Here is a 21,279-nt window from a genome sequence, read left to right on the forward strand (position 1 = left end):
GTTAGGGCGGCTGATGCGGATGGTAAGCAGGTGAGCGTTGATTCAGATCAGACCCGTTTTGAATATTTTGGCGGGCACCTCCCGGTTGGCAGACAGGACAACAATGAACGCCACGTTTTTCTGTGTCGCATGCTAGAGGTCTCCTTAATATTTTATTTACATGTGTATGACAACCATAGGTAGAGCATATTTAACTAAAAGATATAATTCTAATGCAGTCGGGTAGCTGCTATAGCTATTATATTATATATGGTCAGCAAACTGATGAAAGCGGTCAGAAATGAAATAGCGTAGCATGTTACGGAAAACTGTTTTAATTCTTTAGTTATATTTGGCGTTTAAAGACAAAATAAAATTCACATAACCAGCTTCTGAACACTCTTATACCCTTACAAATGAGTTTAAGAAGTAATCTAAACTAATAGACGATTATTGCTTAATTTCTCTAGAAATTTCTTTAGAAAATTTGCTTTTCCTTAGTGCTAATAATCTTATGCGTCTCTATAGCTGTTTTATATTTGGAATCATTATTTTAATTTGAAGGATCGGTGTATATGAAACAGGTTATAATTTAGAAAACTACAAAGACTTGCTCTCCTAACCAACGTAGACTATTGCAAGATTTCTTCGATCTTTTGAGAAAAATTGGTTGATGCGATCCTGATCCCTGCGATCTGAATTTGTTGTTTTTCTTAAAAATGCATAATTTACGCGAAATCAATTATGTTATTATTCTGTAACCATTTTACGTTAGAGCCCCTCAACGGGCTTCGTCCAGCTCTTTTGTTCTAAGGCACTTCAAATCTATATGTTCGTTCTATGGACGATCAACACAGGAAATAAAGGAGAGTGCTTTTTGTCAACAGAAAAATTTATTGAACGCAGTGACTGAAATGCCTATAAAATATATATAAAATGAATGTTTTTGATTTAAGAGCTTACTACAGCAATTCTTTAGTGCGACTACAATGAATGGTAGCTAGAAAATTACTCACAATTGGAATACTATGGAAAGGACCTAAATAAACTTAAGAAAATAAGTCTTTTCTGGTATCTAAAATAGACATATTTCTTTTAACGTTTTCTCCTGCCCAGCAAGCTTCGATCATAGTTTCGAAAACGAAAAGTTTTCTTAAGAAAAAATTGATGATTGCATTTCAGTTCAATTGAATAGGTTTAACTAAAGCCTCGTACATATATACACGTGAACCGCCCACACAACTTACATACACCTGGAAGTTCTTGTGCAATTGGCCCTGACGCTTCAATTACTACTGTTCGTTCACCGAGTCAAAGGCTCTATTCACGAAAGGAGCTGACAAACATGCCTGGCAAAACATCCAGCAGTGTATAGCTTCAGGCCATTGAGGAACCCAACAGAGAGCCAACAAGTTTCAATTTAAATGTATTTATGTAAAATCTTCAAATTTGTAGGGTTGCTTATCGAAGTCAGCGATCCTTAATCTGGTTAAAGGCATGTAGAAAGCGCAGCGTTTTATCCGCGTGACAGCCGCGGCCTTGTCGAAACTGGACAAGTTTACAATGGTTTAATCGTATCATGTCTTTGACAGGCAGAACATCATGAAGCGCACGGTTTTCTTACACACCATCCATTTAAATGAGTGAGGCCTTATGATTTATTCACGTTATGACTAGGTTACTCTTCGACTTAAGTAGTGTACGGTTTCTTAGACATGGTATTGTGTTGAAATATTAATTTCTTTATGGACCACGAGGTGTGTCACATATAACCCATAACTCCCACTTAACCAAGTTTCTGAAATGAGAATCAAGGGCAAACTTCCGGCATTCTTTTTTTGTGTTGGACAGTTGCTTAAAGAAGTGTGTTTCGTATTTTACATCTTGTACCTAAGCGATCAAACATTATTTCAAGCGGGTGGATCCTAGCATGAAACGGAATGTGTTTCCGCTCGGATTGGAACCTAAAAAACAAGCAAACACGTTACCCATTGCACCATTATGAGGATGAAGTATCCTACCTTTTTCAGCCGACTATCGCGACCCGAAAAGGAGCGGTGAACACATACTGTAGATAAACGAGGTTAGATAGGTCGCGATGGAGTGTGGAACATCCTGTTTTTTAACGCTGAGCAGCTTGAGCCTTGCAGTGTTATCTGGGCTTAAGAAGACCTGATTGTGTGTTCTGTGTACCCTTATGAGAAATCAATAAATTCATCACAAATGGCATGTTATCACTAAAAAGTATTATATATACATATAATTTCTACTTGTTGCAAGCCTGAATCTACTGTGGAGAACCTTACGTAGAGCTCTATACAGTTATATTAGAATTCAGGGATTAATAGTTGGAGCGGTTAGTAAAAATATTGGTCAAAAAATGTTTGGTTTTGTTACAAGCTACTTTGAGATAAAACAGTCTAGCATGTTTATATAGTTTATGTAATGACCACGAAATGCGAAGCCTTATATATTATTTTGATAAGCTTCTTATTTAGTAAGCTTATTGATATTCCACGATTCGAAAAAACGGTTCACGATAGCTCTCATGCAAAATTTCTCTCGTGGATTTTTGAAAATACTTTTGTATGGAAAAAATGAGTGTATATGGTTATCTTCGGATCGTATTTTGATCCTTTTCAAACACGCTCTGAGAATTTGCGACCCAGCAATCGCTTAGAATATCCTTTATTATACCAAGAAGTGTTCAAAAAATCTAATCACAGATACAAAAACAGTACAATATCTTATATCTATGTAATCTTTCAGTGACATTTTATCCATTTGCATGTTGTGCGGACAAAACACGACAGCGGTAGCATCTTCCACTGATCTGTGCAGTAGCAAACATCTCGAATAACATTAAATATTCTCGAATTTACTGTAACAAAGCTGGCCCCTACATCGTATCCAAGAAAATGCTATGTCCAACCCGGTAGCCATTGGAGGTAAGATTCAGGCAGATATCGTCGACCCTAACACAACAGTAAACGACCTCATGCACATCGATTTTAATAATGAGCTAACTGGGGTTATTGCAGGAGAATGGAGCAAAGAGCATACTAAAACATGATGGTGGCGAGAGTCGGCCTTACAACGATCCTGTGCACATAGGTTTCGGACGCCTCCGTATGCGAAACTTTAGTCAGGGTGTTCAAGACTAGAAACCAGCAGGGAGCTTTAACCTGCTTTTGCCAAAAGAAGCTAGTTATCAGCGACAAGGCGAGTACAATCGAAGTTATCAACATGGAAAGTTTGAATGTTAAGCGTTTTGCAAGTTAATTACAGCATTATACATATACATTGTTTGGATAATTGACTCCGAGTTCTGATGTATGTAAATACACTTGTTCATCAATTTATCTCGGTTTTTTGAATTGTATTGGTTTTTTAGTTGAAAATGTCACGTTAGATAATCGCAATAAACTAGGTTTATTATGACAACATAGTTTCTGGACATATGAATTTCAGCATAATTTGCCGATCTCTTGCTATAAGAGACAAGGTTGTATGCAAATAGATAGGAAATAATTTGTTAATTCTGTCAGGTCACGGGTTCTCAAGAAACTGAAGATCAGATAGCTTTCTCATGAGCATCGTTGCACACAATGCATTCTAAAATAATTTCTACTCAAATAGACTAAAGTAAAAAAGAGCTTAAAAAATCTACTCATTTTGACATCCATTAATTAAGACTTTACTGACTCGATGGTTTTTGAAGTTGAACGTCTCTCTAATGCAGGTAAATATTTAAATATGAAATTCTATAGACGAGTATTTTCAATTTCTGGTTCAAACAGAAAATACTGCTTAAAGTGGAAATAATTTAGTTAATTTGCGTTATCTGAGTCTCAATTATTACATTTAATTTAACGATTAATTTCGAAACCAATTCAATGAACCAGAAGTTGGTTGAAAGTGCTGTCATATTATCTTACTATAATAATAATCTTACTAAACTCTTAATGCATATAAGAATAATGAGAACTTATAAGGAAATCAGATCTTTTATTCTCTAAAAATAAGCGCACACCAATGTAATAGAATGGTACGAGTGGCAACACTTATTTGATCTGAGTTCTTCTTCTCGTTGTACACAAAAATAGCATAGTTCGTTTCCTATCATCTTTTCACTTTTACCCATTTAAATACATGAAGTGACATCAGGTTTTTAGCAACGCTGTCCGTACGTACCTATGCTTGTGAATCGCACACAAAGCTCATGCAGGTTGCATGTTACTTAATTAATTCAAAAACGTAAATAATTATCAGCTCCAGAAAAATCGATTATAATTACTTAGCGTTTCCCTGCTATCCCTATATATATATATATATATATATATATATATATATATATATATGGTTTCGTAATGTGGAAACAGGTTTATTCATCAATCGTACATGTGCTACCGCGGTTTGTTCAGGTATATCACGAGAATAACAGCTTATTTGCGTCGTCTCCTGCCACTTTGCAGTAAATCACCAAAGTCGAACTCGCTGCAAACGACGTGTTACTTTTAGTGGCCTAACAACGTACATGTCCACCTTATAATAGGCAAAAGCACCTATCAAAAGTGAACAGTAGTTTCAGGTTTGATAACCTGAACTCAACTTGAGTGAATGCATGCTTGAGAGAATGAGAAAGTCGATTTAACTGATGATTTTTTGTTATTTTCTATACCGTCGGTGTTATCAGCCGATCAGAATTGTTAAAACAAGGTCGTAGCATGAAGGAAGCTTGGAACGGTTTCCCCTGATTTTTGTATAGGGTTGTAGCTGATCGCCGTGAGCTGAAGAGCAATTGAAATCATTTTAGAAAATAGCTACACAATTCAGTTTAATTGGAGCAAGTACTTGTAACGACAACGAAAAAAAAAAGTTTGGAAAAAATTCAGTACTAAAAATAATAGAAAAATATAAAGAAATACTACTCAGCTGCTGCTTTTCTACGTCATAGCAAACTACTGTAAGCTGCGATTTCGCTCGTCTCAAAGGTCATCCTATACACCGTTGATTATATGCGTACAGCTCGAAAGAACGGTAGTAAATGTGTTTCGTTTTGACTACGAACTTAATACTACATCCAGTGGACATGATACTTTACATAGAGAATCGACAAAAAAATGCGATGTGCAAATAGATATATAAATGTGTATTAAACTCAATGGATTTTCTTATATATTATAAATATATATCGTTATATGAAGTATAGAGTGATGTGTCTTTGAACTGTGCTGATATGGGAATTACTGACCACGATGAATGGTAATAAAGACGGTAAATTCCGTCTTTGCTTGCTGTTGGGCAGCAATAAACGAAAAGGTAAACAAGGTTTATCAGTAATTTTGCAGAAGATTAACATTTTTGCATAGAGACCTAATAACGCAATGCAGAAAATCGTCTGATACCCTTCTCTGATTTAACCTATACTATAGCAGTAACATGTCAAACAACAAACTGTCCTACGCGCCTTGAAAACCTTATATTTTTGGTGTATTTTCAAGTAGTTTTAGACAAAAAAAGAAGTCACTTTTTCTATGGATAAATGTTTCTATGAAACCGGACAGTAGGTATACAGCATGCCAACAGCACCTACATCTTGTATATAATCGACTTGTTTACTTTTATCGGTAAATTTTTACTTCTTTTTTACGTCGCCTTATACATTTCGCAAAAAATGCACCCGCAACAAGTTATCATATGAAAATACAACGGTGATTAACCTTTAGGCGAGGTTTCAACAAGGAAAAACTTTACTATCCTCCACCTTTTTCACATCACAGGACCTTATTCTCACTACAAATGATACAGATCGATTACTTCGAGTCATTATCTCTCCCTTAATCCCGCTGCTCTGACGGGCTTGGCGATTTAAACCTAGCGATAAACTGATCGAGTTTTGCTCGCTTGCCAGCAAGTTCTTTAATGGCAGGATGTGCTTTGCCATAATGAAGTAAGAATATCGGCTCGGTCTGCAGAAGAACACGCTTGGTGTCACCAATCAGTGTGGCTAGCTCCCGTGAATAACCACTCCGTGCAAACGACTCCTGCGTGGCGTTCATTAGTACATCGCCATATTTTAACAGTTCATTACCAAGTTCAATACTATGTTTGCCGTAGACAAAACGAACACTCTCGATGGCCAATTTGAGAGGTCCAACAGCCTCGCGGAACCTTTGCAGGGCGCACAAACATTTAGCAACCATGTCTCTCGTTTCCATTAACTGTTTATTGTGCCGATATAGCAGCTTCTCTCTGGCAGCAAGACATCGCTGGAGACGGTCCAAAGCCTCTCCGTAACTTTCAATTTCAGCTAGCTGGACGCCCTGCACAAATAGATCGTGCATCTGAAATGCTTTCTGTTCTTTTTCAAGACACTCTTGCGTCGTGTGGCACTGCAAACAATCCGCTTTCCCGGAGGATGCCACCGATGACAAAGGGCCTTCACAGTATTCACAGCTGTAGGTAGAAATGTAAGAAGTGTTAGTTTCAAATCCTTCTTCCTTTGTCGCATTATTGAGCTATATATAATACTTAGACAGAACAAAATATTTATTAACAGTATACTTTTAGTGACATAAAATAGTGAAGCTTTTCTGTACGTACCGAAGTGCCATCAATATCTGATCATCGACGTCTCCTCTACGGCAAGCTGTACAATCGCAGTGGAAAAAGTATTGTTCGAGTAAAGCTGTCTGTCGCTCCTGGAACGGCATTCTTCTGTAGTGGGGCCCATAACAATTGAATACTTCCTCGCCGGCTGCAATAGTACGTATGGCTTTCACAACGAGTGTCGATCCAAAGCGAAAGCCCGAAGTAATGTTCGGTTCACAAGAGTGGTTCATCAGGCTTGCTGATGGGTAAATAGCTGTTGCAACACGAACCTAAAGCAATAGTTACGCAATAATATTAGCTAAAATATAAAAAAAGAAAAGCAAATAATTAAATGTATATATCACTAATCTGACAATTCTCCTTTTTAACGGGTCATCCTCTGCGCGCTAAACCCTTGTTTATCAATAGAGGAGTGAAAAACTATGGTGCGATGTCACCAAATGCCTATGATGACTTTAATTCAATTTAGGCCACGCCTAGTTCGCAAGGTTAATTCAGTTCTATCGAGTTATTCATTTCCTTTAGTATATCAGCATAATATCGAAGCATCCTCGTCTACAGCCCAATAAATCTTTAAAAAAAAGGCAACCTGCTCTTGCTCGAGGATTATCCCGTCCTCCTCAATGACGTTATCACCCGGTTGTTGGATCGTTGTAATGGCGTGAGCATTGCAGATCAATTGCTCAATATGGCGTAAAAGAAGACCTCCGACATAAAGCTTCAGTTGCGGACTGCACTCCGAACGAATGTAACCTCTCAGCGAATGACGGTTACTGGAGCAGACGCCGGCCCGCAGCTGCAAATTTTGTACACGTTCTGACAATTGAGTCGTTGTGAAGAACGTCGTATGCCTGAATTCGAAATGCAGTGTTGGGAGCTAATCATTAATATTTAATGAAAATTTTTTGGGCTAGAAACAGCAAGCAAGGCTCAAAACTTATATTCTATGACTGTAGCTGAATTAGATTTTTGTGCATCGTCTGTATAATAGATGAGCTCGCCTTGTGTTTAGTAGAATGATCTAGAGGTGGCTGATTTGAGATCTGTGTGGTACAGGTATTTGTGAGAGACGTGTATTGGAATAAAAGGTTAAATACATAAAGATGACAATAGAAACTAGCTTTTTTTTTTTTTTTTTTTTACTGGAGAACTAGCTTCTCAAGCTAACTAAGAACTGGTTGAGCTACTTTAACGACAAATAAGATAGCCAGGTTCTCGTGACAATACTGCAGTAACATGTTTGCCTACTAAACTTGGGGACATGTGAGGTGGTCTAAGTTAGACACCGAGCATAAACACGTTGTTTCGTGCTCAATGAAGCGTCCGAAACAGTGCTTAACAATACATGTAAGCTCGAAAACATTTAGACAAAACAACACAGTAGCGTGTTTTCTGGCGTTTTCTAACCTTGAACAGTAATTAGTAATAATAATGTTTGCGAGCGAAAGCAAAAAAAATGTGCGCGTATGCATACGATTCATAATTAATTACTGTTTACCGTTCGAGAAACTTGAGCAGAAGAGTGGCGGTAAGAGAGTACTGGAAAAGGTCCTCGATATGCATGTCCTCTTCATGGGTAATGAGCTGATATACCGGAAGGTAGCTACACTCAAGGCTGCTTCGCGACTTCATAAAGTCCTCAAGCAATCCAATACCCGTAATAAGTACAACCCGTTCAGCTAAATGGGCAATGCCTACAGATGTCAGGAGATCGAGATAGCCGCATTCTGCCCGATGGTAATTCTCCCAAGCCTTCTGAGCACAACGCGTCGAACAGAAGCGAACTTGCGCGCACTGTTGGCATGGGTAGGCGGCTCTGATTCGCTTGTAACAGTGATGACAATGGGTCTTTGAAAACGATGGAAGTAGGACCGATGCGTAAGGTCGCTCGACAAAGAGGTTATCCCCCGGACGAAGGTCACGGTTGGCCACGATAAAGCGGCCTTTTTCCGTCGAGTACAACGAGTCCAAGGCGGATGAAGCATTTGGAATTGTTGTGTGTGGTGAAGGTTGGACTAGTTCGTCTTCGTCCGTTTCGTCATCAGTTTCTAGTTCCTCTTCAACGGGTATTTTTGATGAGCATTTGTGGCGTAGCATCTCAATTTCACGAGCCTGCTTCCCGAGTTTCTCTTCGTCCAATCCCGATAAATCGAGAGCCATCTCAGCATCGGTGAGCGTTACCTGCGCAGCCTCAAATGATGCCGTCTTTAGAAGGCACTGCGCTTGACGAAGATGCAGTTTATAGCGGAGATTGGCCGGGTAATCATATTGAAGCGCCTGTTCGATGTCACGTAAGGCGAGCGAGAACTTATTCAAGTAGAACCATGCAGCGGAACGGTTGGCAAAACTTAGTGCGAGCTCTTCGGCATGACCCTGGTTTGGGCCATTAGTACATACAGCAGGAAATGGCGCACAGAGAATACTTCTAGTATAATACTCCGCTGCCTCTCGATACCGCTGAACACCGAAACACAGGTTGCCTTCCGAGCGGAGTTCGAACGCCTTCTCCCAAAACTTTTTGTGGCGCGCCGAGCATAAAACCTCTAGCCACTCGTCTACACGTGTCTGCGTTAAGCTTTCCTGTAGACAGAAAAGTATCCGGTCAGCATTGCACGTTAGCGATTTAAAGCCCTTCTGCAAGGCGCCATTAGCCCGCAGTCGTTCACAGGTGTCATCGAGCACATCTTGCCAACTCTCGTATTTCGACATTGTCTCGAGAACCGGCTGAACAGGCGCCAGCTGCTGGACCCAGTTCCAAAGTAGTTACAAATGAAGGCGTTTTGGGAGCAAGGCGCGGCAACGTCGGGTATAAGATGGCGCAGTCTGTATAGATAATTGTATAGTTGTGGTATTAACGATTGCTATCAGTCGTATAGCTATCAGCACCACTACTACTACTACAACTTCAGCGATTTAGTTGGTAACGGCAGTTGTGGCTAACTTTCACCTATGGTGATTGGCAGCACAGCAGTATCACACTGTCAGCAACACACACACCTACACAATGCCAGTCTCCGACGGCTACTATTGACCTCTCTCATTGGTACTCATCTACGAAGTTAGTTCACGCTCCTCTTACTACTCACAACGTGGTCGGAGAGTACCAACCAACACGCTTCATACTCTACAAGTAGTTTCGGTGTGAATTCGATGATTGACACTCACCACCACTGGCGGGTCACCACCAAATTTCTGGTTTTTCTCGGTCCCCCTTTCACTTCACGGCGACAGCCGCAACGATAGCAGCAGTGGCCTGGACTGGCCACGACACTTTCTACTTCCTCCTCTCTAAACACGAACAGCCATCAGCTACCGTCGTGCACCACTTCACTATTCTTCTCTCCTGGGCCTCCTCCATTCGTAACGGCCATTGTGGATCATGTTAAACCCGTTCTGCTAAATCTATCCCACCGTCCATTAGTCCACCTGCAACTCTACAATATTTATTTCTCACACAACCGGATTAGCTCGGTAAACGCTCTTCTCCATGCCACAGCTTTTGCGATATTCTCTCTGTAGTTCCTCGCTTTCTCGCCAACTTTCCTAACAGCAACGGCAAAAACCAGCACCAGTATTCATCGCCTATGACTGTATCCTCAACACGACATGGACGACGCCATTTTTGTTTTGTTTTGACACCAACAACAGCATCCGTGCCGCCGCTGACGGCAACATCGACAATGAATCATAAGCCTTCTCGTCAAACACGGTTACCCGCAGTTGGGGAGCAGCAGTTGCGAGTTTTGTGCTAGCCAAAGCTGCAGAGAGATATCACTTGGTGCAGCCACCCCTCGCTGCTGCGGCACCAGCACAGCTACTGCTGCCACTTTCTAAGTACTAGCTATGTGGCTCATTTACTCAGTCTCTTGAGCCTCATCAGAACAGACACAAAGATACACTAAACAGCAGCGACTGACAACTGAGTAGAATAGAAGATGGATTGGCCGCTGCAGAAACAAGGGCAGACCTAGCAACGCCAGTATTGCCGATGCGCCGCTAGCGGACAAATAGGACGCTTCTCAATGCCGTCGAATAAGCTGTTGATCCTTACCTGTAGCAATGGACCAAGGCCAATACGTCGTTTAGACCCCGGAGGTAAGCAAACAGGAAGAAAAAACGAGGGAAAATGGGGAAGAGACGGACCGCCGCTGCAGTTGAAGAAGACGCTAGCAGTGATGGATGGCGGCTGACGGCAGGCTAAATCGCGCCAGAGAGTTTCATACATGAGAGTAGAAAACAGATGCGTTAACAGCAGCAGTAGACGTATGGCCGTTTGTCGGAAAGGGCTAGGCGACTGTGTCATCGATGTCAAATATATAAAGATGGAGGCCAGTGATAGCCAGTACCAACAAACTGCCTGTAGTCAGTGTTTATGGCCAGTGGCAGCAGCAGCTATAGGTGTTGCCATTACGGATATCTTATATATAATAATTACCAGTAGATAACTTTGGTCGATAGAAATGAAGGAGCTAGTTCTAACTGTTTACGGGTGACGCTTTGTATGACGCTGACGTCATACGTGCTAGCCATCGTTAAACAGTTTTCGATGTTTGCAAGCGTTTGAATGAGAGGCAAGTGGTAAACTAAGCTGTCGAACTGGGCGAGTACCGGGGAGCGGCTCCATTATTATTTTAGCACATTAATTGGCTAGATTGTTATGTTTTTCCCCGTTACCATGATTTCGTGTGTTTGCTATATTGCTTACGCTGCTGTATCGCTGGTCATAATCAGTCCCAAAAGCCCCGCTTCCCCAAAAAAAAGGTTCGGTACTGTCGTTACCGCGATCACGCCTTATCATAAAGACAAGCACACTGTTATATTTTAGAGCAAGATATATTTTTCTAATGACGGTACTCTGCGGATGCAACAATTCAAGGAGAAAAGTATGTTATCCGATCAGGAAAAAAGACCGAGACTACTAACGATGGACTTTCCGGGTCTAAAGTAATTGCGGGATGGGTTAAGGCTTGTTGAAGGTTGCAATTGTCGGTTGTTGTGTGCGCACTTGTCTGACAGAGGAAGGGAGAGAATACGCATAGGCCGCGTCTGGCGCAGGCAATTAGCTCTAATTAGAGTGATTCAGGAAGGTTCCGATAACACCGTGGTTTACTTCATCATAAAGGATTTGAAAATGGCATAACGGTGACATCTTTGTCCAAACTGACCGACCAATTAGTGTCATGGCAAGCCAGGCCGATGAGCAGTTTTAGGCAGTATTTATATAGGGTTGAACAAAAATCACTTGAAGACTCTTGAACTGTCAAGGGAGTTTTGCCTAATTTTCTTTTTTTTTTCTATGTAAAGACTTGAGTAAAGGTTGTTCCTCAACAAGCCTACCACACGAGGTCTACCAGTATCTAAATGGTTCTAGTGCCATTTAATACGATAAACAGAACGATATCAACGTGTCGATCGAGAGCTACTCTCATAGAAATCTAAAAGGAAAACATTATTAGTGATTACATTTTCAAATGTTTCGTTTATTTACACTTTTCGTATGTACGTATGACAACTTCGGTGACTCGGTTCGAGTTCTCGATTCGAAAGAAAAAGCCACTCTAACCAGCGGGGTATTGTAATGGTATTTAAGGATGTCGATTATCATAGCTTGCCAGCCATGATCCTGAACTGTTTCATTTTTTATTGTTACCGAAGTACCTATAAAATAAATTGTATTTACTCTGTGTCACAAATTGTTGTGTGTTTGTCTGTTTTTTCCTATATTTATTGTTTTTTGCCTCGTTTGTAACTTGTGATTGATATTGTCTATTGTTATAGTCATAATTTTTGTAGGTTCTTCTGCAACATGTATCGCAATTTAGCGTACTTCGCTTTTTATTGTACTTTTAGCGCAGACGCCATAACAGTCTCACTTCGTTTTCTTTCCCCGCCCGCTTCAAAATTCGTTATCTGAACTATTCCCCAGCATACACGAATATAATAATAATTAACAAAATCCTCCTCACAAACACATATCACCACGATATGATACTTATTCATATTTGTATATATTTAAGTTATAAAGTAATTGTATCCACAAACATGCGTATACGGAAGTTTGCCCAGTAGCGTGCACAAACAATATTCTCTATTTGCTTTCTTGCTCGTCAGACCGTCTTGCAATCTCTCGCATCACGCTCAACCAATTGTTCCTTCAGCGCCAGGTGCTGGGTGGCAGCCAGACCTAGTCTATTATATATCTAGCTTTTCTTTAGAGGTTTGCCGTTTTATTTATATGTACCTCTTTTCACATGTGTCTCTTGGGCACGTAACATCTTAAATCACCGGCATCGGCTTCTAACGACTTCTGTTATGTACTTGACATTTCTGTGTTGTTTTTCTTTCATTGTAAACGCGTGTACAACAGTTTTTGTGATTGCTTTTCATTCATTATTGTTCCAACAATCCCACACTCCTTGTCCTTGTACCTTAATTCCTCACCATCATCATAATTTTCGTCACTTTTCATACATACGTTCGTCGACGCCCACCTTGCAACAATTTTATCGTCTATTACTAAGATTCTCAATGTAATAAACACCAGCTATTACTAGTCCTTCTGTCTTCATCTAGCTCAGCGTCGTCACTTTTCATTGTTCTACTCCTGATCTGAATCATCACCCGACGCAGGCGCATACACCGGCGAATATGCCGGAGACGTTGGCGTGTACGTCGGCGACGACGGTGAGTAATGGGCCTGCGAGTGTTGAGGTGAGCTCGGTGAATATGTCGGCGATGAGGGCGAATACGTGGGCGATGACGGTGAATACGTTGGTGAGGACGGGGAGTACTTCGGGGACGAAGGCGAATACGATGGAGCAGTCGGGGTAAAGTTCGGTGAGGACGGTGAATAAGTGGGCGATGAAGGAGAATATGTTGGCGATGATGGCGAATAAGAAGGTGACGCTGGCGAATAGCGATGAGATGTGTGTGATGTATAGGATGAAGTACTAGGAGAGTATGATGGTGAAGATGGTGAGTACTTCGGTGAAGCCGGTGAGTATGAGGGGGAGGCCGGGCTGTACTTCGGCGACGAAGGACTGTACGACGGCGAAGTAGGGGAATAGGTTGGTGACGAAGGCGAGAACGATGGCGAGGTTGGAGAATACGACGGGGAAGAAGGTGAATAAGACGGCGACGTTGGCGAATACGAGGGTGAAGATGGCGAATATGATGGTGAAGACGGCGAATAGGTGGGGCTTGTTGTGGGGTAGTTTGGTGATGACGGACTGTACGAGGGGGACGTGGGGGAGTACGTTGGTGATGAAGGTGAATACGATGGTGATGATGGAGAATAGCTCGGTGTCGACGGTGATGTCCCACCGTATTGTGGACTGCTCGGACTGTACGTGGGCGACGTGAGCTGATAGCTCGGCGAAGATGGCGAATAGCTAGGGGAAGCAGCGCCCAAGTGGGGACTATACGAGGGAGAGGCGGCGCCAGGATGTGAAGGCGAATAATAGGCCGGGCTGGATGGTGAGCCAGGGGACTGCGCCGGTGAATATGCTGGCGAATATGCTGGCGAGAATGCAGATTCGCTCTGTGTTGATGGCGAGAAAGCACCCCCGGCACCTGGAGTCATGCCGGCCGTTGGTGACCACATGCCGTAGCCTGGCGTTTGACCAGCGTTCCAAGGCGTCATTTGTGGACTACCCAGTGGAGTGCCGGCAGAGCCGAAGAAAGGTCCTTGGCCAGGTAGTCCGTCGATACCAGGCATGGCCATGTTGATTTCGATACCAGCTTTGCATTTTTCGCAGTCAAGCATAAGGTCGAAAGCGCCAGTACCCATACGTGCAAGCTTACCGAGAATGATATTCTCAGACACACCCTTCAGCTTGTCTGACTCGGCATGGAAAGCTGCATCCATAAGAATGTCAACCGTCTCTTCGAAAGAGCATCTCATCAAAGCTCCAGTATCCTGCCGATTAATACCATGTCGAGTGATGGCCATTAAGTGACCCTTAGCTGTCATAACGTCACAAAGCAACGCCAAATGACGATAGTTAACGTATGAACCATCGAACGAGATAACGTGATTCATTTCTTTCTCCACGGCCTTTCGCACAGCCTCTATGCCGAGCACCGAGAACACTTCTATGATGTCGTTTGAGTACGTCCTCACAGGGTCGACATCACGCTCAGACAAAACCCTCATTAATGATGTACCGTCAGTTTCGAGCAGCCACTCTGAAATGTGTTTGAATTCGCCTGTGTCCGTAAGAACGATGCGCTTTTTGTCGTCCGTGGTGGGTAGATGCATATACACCTTCGAGATCGCTTCAATACCCTGTAATGTCATGTCGGATAGCATATTGCTTTCAATGCAACGGAGGAATACATCGTCCTCCATCTTATCAGCCTGTTCTTCGGCTTCCTCCGTGAACTTCTCGCCTTCGCTGTTCATGATGCGAATGCGCAGAACGAGCTTATCGGCGTTGTCGTCATTGAAAATACAGTTGAGGTCATCTCCAAAGCCGGCGTTGATCTTCTCGGCAATCTGTTCCATAGTGAGTTTCTTGTCCGTCATTCTCTTGCGGTCAAGTTCAATACGAAGTAGCCACGGTGAAATGCGCGTCGGATCGAAGTCAGGCATCTCGTAATAGACGTTCACGAAGTCCTGATCTTCCGCTATGACGGTGTTTTGCGGATCTGGATCGTAGTAGATGGCTGTATTTGCCGTAACTTTGCGTAGAGTTGTGTGTTCCAAGCGACACAGCACATCCTTCGCTTTCTCGGCATCACGAGCCGAGGCACCCTTAAGAAAAACGGTTAGCGAGGGGGTTTTTGGCTGCTTCGAGATATTGATAATCTCCTTCAGTCGTGGTACACCGAGTGTTACATTTTTAGCTGACACACCTGCATAGTGAAAAGTATTCAGTGTCATCTGAGTAGCAGGTTCTCCGAGAGACTGGGCGGCCAACGCACCGACCATTTCACCAGGCTGACCCTGCGATTGGTGAAATCGAGCTTCGATTTCACCAAGGAGCCATTCGAACGCCTCTGTTGATAAGCGGAACTCTTGGCCAACACGACGCGAGCACAAAGTTGACCGCAACAGGGCTCTAAATAGAAGAGTGGCGTTTTCATTCGCTTGAATTGAAAGGTGATCATCTCCGGGTACAATGATTAATTTCTTCACCAAGTCATCGACGCCTTCGATGACGCGCAGCGGACTGAGATCGGTCTTTCCCCGAGTGTTCACACGGAAGGTCTTTTGGGCGTTCCAAATCATACGACCAAGGTTACAAGGCAACACGACTTTACTGTCTCCTGTAGGAAAAATACTTCGTAGGACCTCGCGATCTTTCTTCAGCAGTTCCCATTCGCGTTCCATTTCAGCAACAGCATTAGCGGAACCATTCAGATCCTTAATTACATCTTCGGTGTAGTATTTACGCAAGATCTTCTCATTTGTCACATCGAAACGGAATTTCTGTTCAAACTGCCTATTTGATGGCTTAACCGTAGGCAGGGATTGACCTTCTACGCAGGCTCCGTCCAGGCCGTCCTCTCCGTAACGGAACTGGATAACCTGTCCGTTCGAATTTCGTACTGTTCCATCGTAGCAGACCATGACCTGCGAAAATCACAATGCATTGAACATTTAGAACAGCTACATTATTACATTTTTAATGGATTTGGGATTAAAACTTTTTGATACTGAAAAATATATGTCATATAGTAGAGGATATGCTCACGTAGAATATGCTATCTTATTAAAATATGCAGTTCATCTATTTATAGGTTGTTTCTGTTAATCAGAGTAAGTTCGATACAGTATAGTGTAATATACAGGGCGAAACATCAATATGTCTATGCCGCATGTATAAGTGGAGGAAACCAGCTCTTACTTGCGCGGGCATTGATAGCTGGCAAAGTGATTGTCTCCGCGATACTTGTCAGTTTGACAAAGGGACAATAAAATATATTATGCTGACCTAGATAATAGTTGAATACCCTGAAAATAAAGAAAAAAAAATAATAAAAAGTACTCACGGATTCCATAGCCTTTATGAGACGTCGCTGGATGTACCCGGTCTCAGCAGTTTTCACAGCGGTATCGATAAGACCCTCACGACCTCCCATAGCGTGGAAAAAGAATTCTGATGGTGTGAGTCCGGCGAGGTATGAGTTCTCGACAAATCCTCGAGACTCGGGACCGAAATCATCTTTGATAAAATGGGGTAGCGTCCTCTTTCGGAAGCCGAATGGAATACGTTTTCCTTCAACGTTCTGCTGACCCACACAGGCAATAACTTGAGATATGTTAATTTTCGACCCCTTCGCGCCGGATACCACCATCGATTTGAAGTTGTTAAATTCGGACAGAGATTTCTGGGCAGATCCACCAGTCTTATCACGAGCGTCGTTTAAAATTCGGTTCACCTGATTTTCGAACGTTTGTCGCAAGGTGTTACCAGGCGTGGGCTCAAGCTCGTCGTTGTGAGCCTTCTCAATTACTTCTATCACGTCCTGTTTTGCTTTCTTAATCGTGTTCTGGATGTCCATATAGGTCTGTTGATCAGCAATAGTATCGCCGATACCAATTGAATGACCTTCATATAATAGCCACGCATTGACTGTCGTCTGAATGTGAGAATAAAAGAGGCCCGCCACTTCGTGACCCATCTCAACGAACAGCACGTGCATCAGAGATCCGGAAGAGGCTCCGACAGTTTTCTTACACACGATGCCTGATAGCAATTCGCCGTGTTCAATTATGACTTTGGTATCTCCCGGAGAAATCCACTTGTATGGTCCATCGTCTTCCTCATCCGGATGCGTCGAATGTGTTCGAATCAGATTTACGTTACCAGGAATAATTAACGAGAATAGCTGCTTTGCCGTCCATAACGGTTTCGGTTTAAGAATAGCTGGCATGGGTACCTTACCATTCCAGATCGGCAAGAACATAAGCAGCGTCATCATTTGATCTTTCTCGAGGAATACGTCACGTTTCGTCATTTTACGGACCGCTGTCAACGTATCCTGCACAATACCCATAACGGGCTTGTTGGCCTGTGGCGTGATAATCTGTCGGGGCACCATGGCCAGCTGCTCAATTTCGGCGCGAGTTTCGAGCGACTGTGGCACATGCATATTCATCTCGTCGCCGTCAAAATCGGCGTTGTACGGAGTTGTTACGGACAGGTTCATTCGGAATGTTGACCATGGCAACACGCGAATCTTATGACCCATCATACTCATTTTATGTAGTGTGGGCTGGCGATTGAACACGATGATATCGCCGTTCTGAACGTGACGTTCCACTTTGTAGCCGCACTGCAGATGGAGGTCGGATGCTTTCGGGTGGAAACGCAGATCAATACGTTCGCCGTTATCCCTGGAACCGACACCAAAACATAGCGAGAATTATGTGAGCAGATTATAAAATGGCTCTAGAGACCTAATACTAAGTGCTTTCTAGACGAGATCTAAATATAAAACGTTTGCTCTTTATTTCCACATTATAATTATCACAGCGCAGGTCTTTGAGGTAAACACACACCTGACAATGTACTTTGCCCCTGGATACTGATCGTTTCCTCTGGAAACCAGCTCTTGCATGCGTTCAATATTGAATGGCGTGACGATCTCTGGAAACGTGAGGTTTTGTGCAATGCTTCTTGGCACACCAACCTCGTTGATTTTCAAATTGGGATCAGGGGTGATAACAGTACGTGCTGAGAAGTCGACACGCTTTCCCATAAGGTTACCTCGGATACGACCTTCTTTGGCCTTCAGTCGTTGCTTGATTGACTTGAGTGGCCTGCCCGATTTCTGCATAGCTCGTGGCAGACCCGGCAGCTCATTGTCGTACAGCGTCGCAACATGAAACTGTAGCATTTTAATATTTTCGGTGATAATGTGCGCTCCGGCACCGCTTTGCTCATTGCGAATCAGTTCGTTGTTCGCTTTAACAATATCGGACAGTTTATGCGTAAGATCGTCTTGATTACGGGCCGACCCAAACATGACAACAGCGGGACGCACGCACAGTGGCGGCACAGCCAAAACGGTAAGCAACATCCAATCAGGTTTGGCGTAACGCTCATCCATGCCGAGGCAATAGCACTCCTCTTCGGTGATGTGTTTAAAGATCTCGTAAACTCGTTCGGCCGTGAGCATTTGTTTTTTCTCCTGAGTCTCCTCATTTGTATGCTTCCATTCTGCGCTCAAGTCAAGCCCTGATCTACGATAGTTTGGCTGGTGACGGCCACAGCCGGCATGAGCCGCTTTTTTATCTTCTTCCGTTGGTTCGCCCTGCCCACCGGTCTTCTCAATCTCGTCGCCCCCCTCACAAACCTGTTTGACCTTGCACAACTCGTAAACTTTGTCTAATCGTTGTCGTTGATTGTGTTTTGTTTTCTGAAGGATCTCCCTCATGCGAGGATGATTCTGGAAGAGAAGCATAAGCAAACGTGAATTTGAGAAGAACGATAACGAAGATACGGTGGCTAAAGTTTGCACATTCACAGCTTGCAACATATATTAGCAGATATAAGTAAGATATACTGTTAGGAAAAAATTCCACGCTTACTGGACTAACGAGAAGCCTACTGCAGTAGTAGCAGACACACCGAAGCACCTTCAGGGTTTTCGTCAGGAATCCAACGTGAAACACGGGCTTGGCAAGTTCGAGGTGACCAAAGTGGCCCGGGCATTCGGTCATATTACCTGAACAGGTAAGACAACGCGAAGAACGGTCAATGACACCCTGTCTAGGGTCCATTAAGCCACCCAACTTCGGCCGGTTTCCTTCATATGTCTCCGAATAACGAATTCCACCTTCGGTGACGGACATCCGACGCTTAAGAATTAAGAGAATAAAAAAAAAATAAATTACTTGGCTAAAAGAAACAAAACTATTTCAACGAATCACAAGAAATGTATCTTTATTTTTGAACAAAGCATATTTATCTACGAAATATCTACGTTGTAACAGATTATTGAATCTTAGAGATGACATCCACGACCCTATGCTAATTCTATATTTAACAATACTTTCGTTGATGATAGGTGTCATCCGATCATTTTTCTAATGTGAACTAATTAATGCTATGTACGGCTGCGTCTTTAACAACCGTTGCACGGGTCGTCTATTTTATTCATTGTTAGTCTAGTCAATAAACACTATGGAACTAACAAATAATATCAGTAAATGCATTTAATAACTAATAACGTTACATACACATTTCCATAGTATGTTTTCTTTATCTACTTTCAACTAATTCACGTGAATGCACTAAAAGTACTGATCACATACGGTAAATGACGCGAGGCACAAGTATGGTCCACGGTTGACAAACAGAAATGTAAATAAATCAATGGAAATTTTTGCGTTCATACCATATGTGTAAATAATATCTAGGAACGTATGTGTCGATTCTGTAAAATTATAATATGGCAACTACTTAGCTTCACGTTAAAACTACTCTGGCGATATTCAATTATGAGCTCAATTGTTACAGACAATATGCTATCAGCGCAGTGTATTTATTCGGTTATGTTTGTTCTGCAGTTTTGCCCAGTTTATCATCCCGCCAATGATTTATTCACGTTGCTCCTGGTAGTTGTTTTTTACCGAATTTCGCCTCGGCAACCCGAAACTATTGGCTGACAAGCCAGCGCGCCGGTCGGTAAGGCATGTCAAACGTGAAGACACCAGTCAAATCATATACATCAACAGTTGGCGCGCACAATTAAAGAACTCTCCACTTAACTGCTTAGATTGGCTTGGCGTCACTGATCAGTCACCCTGATTTGTGTTTACCGTAACTCGATTAGCCAATCCACCCTTATCTTATGCCCCGGGTAGATGTAAGTGTTTACAGTCGTTTTACCGGCAGTCCGTCCATAGATGTCCCATGTCAACGTTTCTGTACCTGTTCGCCCTTAGATTACGGTCAGCTACATCTTTATAACATAGTTGCCCATTTTATATCAGTACACAGCAACTTCTTTATCATGGTATATGGTGGTGTTCGCAATATAAACCTGTGCAGTTTGTCCAAATTAAATCCCTCTCAAGACCAATACCGTTGGTAACGTTGCTTTGACTGTACAGTAGCTGTTGGTGTCCATGTGCATTTGAGTGTGTGACAATGCAACTTCGCAATTACCTGCCCACCACAAGGGCAACACGATCTAGCTATATAGTAACGGAGATCGGACGGAGCGAACGACATGCACTGTTTATTATTGACGATCTTCAATCAAATTTTATGCGCCTTTCGGTTAGGCTCACGACGGTTCAGGCAGGCGGGAAAACACTTACGATTTCGTCAGGATCGAGAATGCCGAACTGGACCTCCCGCACTTCCCTCAGCGGGGCCTTCGAATCTGACGTGACGATTTGCGCCATCGCGCACTGTAATTTACTCTACGCGCTCACACTATACAAGCGATGCCAACCAACCACTGTCTCCTCGGTATGTTCGTTGTGAAATTCAGTTCGAACCATTCACACACATGTTTTTCGCATTAGTTCCCTATTTGGTAGCGTCGTTAGGCTTAGTACGGAAGCACAGCAAGCGCTTCCGACCAATACTGCAACCGAGCCTTATATACCAGCGGCTGGAGAGGGCGCTGATGTACTTTCGAGGGAAAGATCCAGCATAAGATCTTGCGATTCAAATGAAGCGCGGTCCTTTAACACCATGCATTTAGGGAAGATATCTCTTG

At 42.7% G+C, this 21,279-nt stretch overlaps 2 protein-coding genes across 2 annotated transcripts; both read right to left on the minus strand.

The window, feature by feature from the left end:
- Positions 1-3,967: 3,967 nt before the first annotated feature.
- LOC111245787 (protein-lysine N-methyltransferase SMYD4-like) lies at positions 3,968-11,139 on the minus strand. The gene is made up of 4 exons (XM_022794557.2): positions 8,093-11,139; positions 7,184-7,445; positions 6,586-6,863; positions 3,968-6,438 (listed from the first exon to the last, which is right to left on the minus strand). The coding sequence occupies exons 1-4, from the start codon at positions 9,301-9,303 to the stop codon at positions 5,820-5,822; spliced, it is 2,370 nt and encodes a 789-aa protein (XP_022650292.1). The 5' UTR covers positions 9,304-11,139; the 3' UTR covers positions 3,968-5,819.
- Positions 11,140-12,053: 914 nt separating this feature from the next.
- Polr2A (RNA polymerase II subunit RpII215) lies at positions 12,054-21,153 on the minus strand. The gene is made up of 5 exons (XM_022794555.2): positions 20,873-21,153; positions 19,136-19,405; positions 18,104-18,993; positions 16,591-17,938; positions 12,054-16,171 (listed from the first exon to the last, which is right to left on the minus strand). The coding sequence occupies exons 1-5, from the start codon at positions 20,957-20,959 to the stop codon at positions 13,193-13,195; spliced, it is 5,574 nt and encodes a 1,857-aa protein (XP_022650290.1). The 5' UTR covers positions 20,960-21,153; the 3' UTR covers positions 12,054-13,192.
- Positions 21,154-21,279: the final 126 nt, after the last annotated feature.

This window comes from Varroa destructor, unplaced genomic scaffold, assembly GCF_002443255.2.
Source record: "Varroa destructor unplaced genomic scaffold, Vdes_3.0 BEIS01000002.1, whole genome shotgun sequence".
Classification (NCBI taxonomy): domain Eukaryota; kingdom Metazoa; phylum Arthropoda; class Arachnida; order Mesostigmata; family Varroidae; genus Varroa; species Varroa destructor.